This window comes from Chrysochloris asiatica, unplaced genomic scaffold (assembly GCF_000296735.1).
Source record: "Chrysochloris asiatica unplaced genomic scaffold, ChrAsi1.0 scaffold00007, whole genome shotgun sequence".
Lineage (NCBI taxonomy): Eukaryota > Metazoa > Chordata > Mammalia > Afrosoricida > Chrysochloridae > Chrysochloris > Chrysochloris asiatica.
The window spans coordinates 1102871-1110622 of record NW_006408525.1 but is presented as its reverse complement, the minus strand read 5'-3'; the positions used below and the strand labels follow the sequence as shown (position 1 = coordinate 1110622).

Below are 7752 nucleotides of genomic sequence, written 5' to 3'. Positions count from 1 at the left end.
ATCAGAAAACCAAAAAGGAAGAACACGCTCAGCATTTCTCAAGCTGGGAGAACTGAAGAAAAAATTCAAGCCTTGACTTTCATTATTGAAAGATTCTCTGGGCAAATTATTGAATGATACAGAAAGCATCAAAAGAAGATGGAAGGCTGTAGACCCAGAGAGGGAGAGGGGCTGTGTGCTGATGTCTGGGGGCAAGCTTATAGAGTATACCCTTTGGTTGGTTGATGATGCATGAAGGGGATTGTAACCATGGCAATGAAACCATATACGATAGGATGAATGTAAAACTAATATTCTCCCATGTAAACTGTCACATAATTTACAATCAAACATTGTAAAAACAACAACAAAAAAGAAGATGGCATATGCAGAGTCACTGTACCAAAAGGAAATGGTTCATATTCAGCCGTTTCAAGAGGTAGCATATGATCAAGAGCCATTGATACTGAAGGAGAAAGTCCAAGGTGCATTGAAGGAATTGGCAAAGAACATGGTACCAGGAATTGATGGAATAAAAATTGAAATTTTTCAAGAAAGTGAGGCGACACAGTAGGCACTCACTCATCTCTGCCAAGAAATCTGGAAGACAACTAACTATCTGGCCGACTGATTGGAAGACATACATATTTGTGCCCATTCCTGCCGGGGACTGACCTCGACATAGTTGTGTTGTTCACGAGTGTTTGGTTCACGAGGAGGGGAGATCCAGTGGCGATAGAGATAGCAAAAGACAAGGAGGCACCCAGAAACCAGGGTGGATGCATCACTGGTGGGCAGACTTGGGAGTACAGGCATCGTGGCCTCTGCAGGCAGCAACTCACTGCCCTGCAATCTTTACTGCATGCCCTCCAACTTGTAATGCACACCTGGGGAGGCCTGGGCCTCTGTTTTATTTAGGGGAGGAGCTTCACACCAAGCTGGGAGGGACTAAAACAGGATACAGCTAACATCAGTAATTTTCCAGACATTCAGGTAACTTTAAATCGAACTTCCCTGGTTCGAATCCCAGGCCCCCAACTTGGTTTCTCAGGCTCAATTAACATACCTTTTAGCACCTAGCCTCAAATGGGGGGAGGAAAGGGAGGATTGGGAGGATTCCTATTGTGTCGGCTGCCCAGCCCAGGTTCTTCAGGAAAAGAGGTGCCTGGGTGAATAGGCTACACCTGGAAACACTTTAGGGAGGGCATTCCTATTGTCCTTGGAACAGAGACCGGGGAGCCACCCGATTTACCTTGAATGAATTCTCTGAGGGAAGAACTTTGCCTGTTTGGAATTTTACAGTCTTGGCTTTTAGGAAAATATTACATTTATCTGTGTATATCAAGGGTTCCATGTATGCAATTAATAAAACATAACTGGATATTAAGATGAAAAACAATTTTGCCAAGTGGCTAGATCTGTTACACTCGGGCCTATAGGGCCTCGAACCTCTGACCAGGCTTATACAGTCTGCAACACATTCCAAAGAGAGGTGACTCAGTGAAATATGGAAATCATTGGACAATCTCTTTGATATCCATGCGAGTAAAGTTTTGCTAATGGTAATACAGAAATGGCTACAGTCATACATTGACAGAGAACTTCCAGAGGTTCAAGCCAGATTCAGAAAAGGCCGTAGAACAAGGGATAGCATTGCTGATGTCCAATGGATCTTGGCTGAAAGCAGCGACTGTCAGAAAGGTGTTTACCTGTGCTTTATTGACTATGCAAAGGCTTTCGATTGTGTGGATCATGACAAGTTATGGGCAGTTGTTCGAACAGAACATGGGAACACTGAGTGTTTTAAAATTAAGAAAGGTTGTATTCTTTCACCATACTTATTCAACCTGTATGCTGAGCAAATAAACCGAGAAGCTGGGTTATATGAAGAAAAACATGGCATCAGGATTGGAGGAAGACTCATTAACAATCTGCAACCTTGCTTGCTGAACATGAAGAGGACTTAAAACATTTACTGATGAAGATCAGAGAGCACAGACTTCAGTATGGATTACATCTCAATGTCAAGAAAACAAAAATCCTCACCACTGGACCAATAAACAACATTCTTATCAACAGAGAAAAGATTGAAGTTGTCAAGGACTTCATTCTTCTTGGATCAACACTCATGGAAGCAGCAGTCAAGAAATCAAATGATGTATTGCATTAGGCAAATCTGCTGCACAAGACCTTTTCAAAGTGTTGAAGAGCAAAGATGTCAGCTTGAGAACTAAAATGCGCCTGACCCAAGCCTTGGTATTTTCAATAACCTCATATGCATGCGAAAGCTGGACAGAGAATAAGGAAGACCGTAGAATTGATACTTTTGAGTTATGGTGTTGGAGGAGAATATTGAAAGTGCCATGGGCTGCCAAAAGAACCAATAGATCCGTTTTGGAAGAAATGCAGCCAGAGTGCTCCTTGGAGGCCAAGATGGCCAAACTTCATCTCTCATACTTCGGACATATTGTCAGGAGGGACCAGTCACTGGAGAAGGATATCATGTTTGGTAAGGTGAAGGGTCAGAGAAAAAGAGGAAGACCCCCAGTGAGATGGATTGGCCAAGTGGCAACATCGATGGACTTAAGTGTGGCTACAGTGGTGAGGTTGGCCCAGGATCGAGCAATATTTCATTTTGCTGTGCCTAAGGTCACTATGGGTTGGTACCAGCTACATGGCACCTAACACCACCACCACCACCTTCTGCTAGACCTCAAAAACCTCTACAGATAAAGTTCCAAAGAAATAAAGATCTAAATTTAAAAGAAAAAAAAAAGTAATCACTAAACAAACGAAACCCACTGCCAAGGAGTCTATTCCAACTCATAGCCCCTCTCCTTAAATAGGGTTTCTGAGACTGGAAATCTGCACTAGAGAGCCTCAGCTTTCTCCTGAGAAATAACTGGTGGGTTTGACCCACAAACATCTGGCACCCCTAGGGCTCCTTTAGCAATTAAAAAAGGTACCATAGATGAGAAATCAAATTTATGATAATTCTTAAATTAGAATTATCAGAGACATAAAATAAGAATTATATATACAAAGAATTAGAAAATGTTTCAAGAACTGAAAGACTTGAAAGTATGAGAAATAAAAGCAGTGATAGAAATGAAATAAAAATTAATTTTTAAATGAAATTTAAAACTCAATGGACAGACTTAACAGTGGTCTAGACAAAGCTGAAGAATTTGTAAAATGAAAGAAAAAAATAAAAGGAATGATCCAGAATCCTACCAAAAGAGATCAAGAAATGAAAAATATAAAACATATAAGATAAAATGAAACCTACGAGTAAGAGGGAAAGGCGAGTAGTTCGCTGGCTAGAAGGTGTTGTGAAGTTCCGTCCAGTCAGTTCTGACTCACAGCAACCCAGTATAGGGTTTCCAATGAGTGCTGGTGAGTTTGAACCACCGACCTTGCAGATCAAACCCACCTTGAGGTCCCGAGCAAGAATGGCAAAGAATACAAGAAATACAAGAAAAGGGAGGTTGGCACAAGAATAATGAAGACTGTTGAAGACACAGGGAGGTATGTTGTTAAGTACTGTCAAGTTGGTTCCGACTCTTAGTGACCCTCCATAGGATTTCCGAGGAGAAACTAGTGGGTTTGAACTGCTGACCTTGTGGTTAGCGGTCCAGTGCTAATGCTGCAGCATCACGTCATGAGTCCACAGGGAGATATACTAGGGCTAAAAGGAGTAGGGGTAAATAGTGATATGTATACAACTTTGGAACAACTGCTGCTAGAGATGTTAACAGAGACACATACTGGATTGGGTACTGGAGGAAGATAGTATCAAAAAGTCTGAGAGGCAGGAAAAAAAAAGAGCAAAGAAATGGATAAATATATAGACACATAAATAAGAATCATTGTATCAAAATAGAATTTTGAGCCTTAAAAAAACAAATTAGAACTAAACAGCATTATAGCATATTTGTTAGAAGGTCGGTGACTACAACTCAACTGTTTAAGGTACTCAGTAGAAGGTAAAAATGTTGCTTACAACTATATTTTACCATAAGGGGGGGAGGGGCAATGTATGTGTTGGGAGAAACAATCAATTCTAAAAAATAAAAAATGAAATGATAAAACCAGGAAAAGTAGAGCCTGCTGATTATTGATGTAGCTTCATCATCATAACATGCACTCCATCACATTATGACAAACTGACAGATATATGATGGCAAAGTAGATTAAAGAAGCGTGTATCTACATACAATATCTTCTAGCCAATTTGTATACTGATTACTAGCAACACTTGTACAAATGATTTTTTTCCACATAAAATACATGGAGAAACATCTTTATGGTTCTGTCAGGGCTCCTCGAGGTTAAAAAGTGCGTAAGAATAAGATCACTAGGAACTTTTGTTTTTCCATTTTACAGCACTTTGGTAATATTCACAACACTTCTATTAGATTTAAGTTTTACTTGAGTATTTTCTGCGCCTGGCTTTCCACAGTGGTGGTTTTGTTAGGTTGTTATTGTTCTGTTAGTGACCCCGTGCACAACAGAACAAAACGCTGTCTGACCCTGCGCCACCCTCACTATTGTTCCTGAACCCTTTGCTGCAGCCACTGTGTCTGTCCGTCTCATTGACGGCCTTCCTCTATTTTGCTTTCCCTTCATTTTACCAAGCGTAATGTCCTGCTTGTCGTCGTTACGTGCTGTTGAGTCAGTTCTGACTCATAGCGACCCTGTATAGGGTTTCCAGAGAACAGCCAAACATTTGGTTCGCAGTCCAGTGCTGATCCTACAATGTCACAAGAGATGTAAAACTAATCAAATTATCTTTTTTAACCACCTGAGGCTTCAACCAATGGATAGCTTCTGTGGTAGTTTTACAGTTGTCTCATGTAGCTCTGGTAGCGTAGTGGTTACGAATTGGGCTGCGAACCTTAAGGTCAGCGGTTCGAAACTACCAGCCAGCTCCGCAGGAGAAAGATGAGGCTTTCTACTCCCGTAAAGATTTACACCCTCGGAAACCCTGTACAGGTTCGCTATGCGTCGGAACCGACTCGACGGCACTTAACAACAACATGTAGCTTTGACAAGTTTGTCTTCGACTTTAGGTCATATGTTTCTAAACCCAGCATGAAACTCCCTAGTCGCAGTTGGGCTTCTGACTGCTCCAACTTCTCAGACAAATCAAAGATCTGACCGGTCGTATAGTCTGCATTCGTCAGCAAGCTAGAAGAGCTCAGTGTATTCATCCAGTATTTATCCCATAAAAGTTCAAGCAATTTGCGATTCAAAGAGGATTTGAAATATGAAACTTCCAAGACATCGTTCTGTTTGCAGTGTACAGCAAAGTGGGATATAGCCTGATACTGAGAAGGGTCTTCATCAGGTGGCTGCCGTACCCCTTTGACTATGTCCTAAAGGCACCCAGGGTTGCTCCCCCCATAGATACTGTTCTTGTTGGATCAATTAGGACTCCTACGAATGGTTCCTGAACTGCTGACTGAGTCTGTGAGTCTTAACATTAATCCCAGAGTGCCAGCAGCCATAGCCAGGGGGGCTGTAATAACAACCAGTCACATTTGCAAGGAGGCCAGCCTGTTCAGTGTTTTCAAAATCCTATGGCCATGTACCCAGATGCCTGAGCATTGACCCTGGTTTGGGTGCCCTCTACAGGCACAGTAAAACTCCATAATGACCGCAGTCTCACCATCCACCTGTTCAGGCATCACACCCATCACTTCCAATTTGCCTCCTGATCTAGCATGCATCACCATTTTTAGCAGTGCCAACACAGATTTTACAGGACTGAAAGCCCTTTAGCCCAGGGCTTTGTCACCAGGATTTTCTGCTGCTGTTTTTTGTCATATTTGTAGATTTCATTGATACTCTAACTTCTTGCATCCTGTTGGCCAGTTCCCAGGTTTCCAGGCCCTTCCTCTTCTGGACACCATCATTGTGGAGGGATCGAAGTTGTTGCCTCCACAACCAATACACAACCTTACCCCACTAGGTTTGGGGGTAAGGGCTTCAAGCCCTTCCTCACAGGTGTCTCAAGACAGCCAGGACCCCTGGAACTGGTCGATCATATTAGCTTTTGCAGTTTAACCCTTATAACACACTCAGAGTTGGTTAAATTTAGGGTTTCTTAGGTTGAGTCAGTCTCAGTATTTATAAATAAATACGAGAGGAGGCGGCATTTATAACTTGAGACAGAACACTGATTAAATATAAAGTGTTCACTGGATTCCTTATCTGAAGATTTGTATCTATTACTAAACAAGATGAAAGAGTCTTCCTTCCCTTTTTCCTCCCACAACTGCCTTTTAATTGATCATTAGTGTCTCTTCCGGTAGAACCATTTCCTGCCCATAGTCAGTAAACACTGGTAAAATTCCCCTCAACTGAATTCTGTCTAGTAAAGTTCCTTCGAGTAGTACTGTACCGATGCCTTATTCTAAGATTGCTGGCATGATTCTATAAATTATTCAGTTGAAATATTCTCTAACTCCTACTGTCATTTTCTCTCTAACCCAAGGGTCATTTAGAAGGATACAAGGGAGCTTCAACAAGTGAGTGGAAAATGGAAGGAAGAGGTGATGAAATTTTTTTCACAACCTTTTCAACGCCCCCTGATATTTTGTAGTTTTCCGCCATCTAGAGATTGTCTAGCTATCTTTTTATCTTTATCATACTTAACTTCACATGGCTAGAAGACACTCTGATTTCAGTCATTTGTTCATTTTTCATCATGTACTTGTTTTGTTTAGACATAAAAATAATTCCTCTTCAGTATATTCTAGACAAGTTTGACAAACTTTTTTTTTTTTTCAATTTTTTTACATAAAAATTTATAACTTTAAGTTGAGGAAGAAAGTTAGGATGTATACTTTATCCTTAAGTATAACCTCTTTATCCACATGCCTGAGAAATTACATGCATTGAGCTTCATTTGACACTTATTACATGTCATTGTCATGTCCTGGGCCTTTTCTCCAGTGAATTGAATCATTTGTGGATTTATTTCCTTAGGAACCTTATTACGTACGTTGCATCAAACCCAATGACAAGAAATCCCCACAGATATTTGATGACGAACGCTGCCGGCATCAAGTGGAGTATCTTGGCCTGCTGGAAAACGTGAGGGTGCGCCGGGCAGGATTTGCCTTCCGCCAGGCATATGAGAAGTTCCTTCACAGGTGAGCGAAAGCTAAACGCATGCTGAAAATGACGTCGTGTTGATCATACACAACCACACACCAGCACGGATTAGGTGATCTATAAACATTTGTTAACTGAGCCAAAGAGCTGAGGGAAATGCAAATATGGGATACTTTCTTAGAATCAACAGGAGCCGCTGAGGAAAAGTTCTTTCTTTTTTGCAACATGTGCATGGGTTTGAAGTCATATCTGGGTTGGAAGAATGTGTGTTCCGCTCATTTGCTACGTGGTCTCAGGCCAGAAATCTAACATCTTTGGCCATTATTACTTTATCTGTAAAATGAATGTAATAGGAGCTCTTCTGGCACTGTGGGTTGGTATTGACTGCAATTCAAACCTACCAGCCACTGTTCAGGAAGAGGCCGTCGTCTGCTCCTGAAAAGATGTACAGTTTCAGAAACCCTCAGGAGCAGTGTCTCCTCTGTCCTGTAGGGTCACTCGGAGTGGGAATCGGCAGTGGGATCTGTAGCACTCTTGTTGTGAGGATTAATATTAAGTAAAAAATCCTAAGTGCCTGGCATATAATACGTGCCCAATTAATGCTGCTATCATCACTGGTCAAGGAGCTCTGGTAGCGTAGTGGTTACGAAT

General features: G+C 41.5%; 1 protein-coding gene and 1 pseudogene across 1 annotated transcript in view; one reads left to right on the top strand and one right to left on the bottom strand.

Annotated features, from left to right (window-relative positions):
* Window positions 1-7752, top strand: part of MYO1D (myosin ID) — a 382292-nt gene that overhangs the window by 161981 nt on the left and 212559 nt on the right. The window contains exon 15 of the mRNA XM_006832312.1: window positions 6973-7139. Coding sequence (XP_006832375.1) covers window positions 6973-7139 — 167 coding nt within the window. The remainder of the gene's footprint in view (window positions 1-6972; window positions 7140-7752) is intronic.
* On the bottom strand, window positions 4733-6597 carry LOC102821605 (annotated as a pseudogene).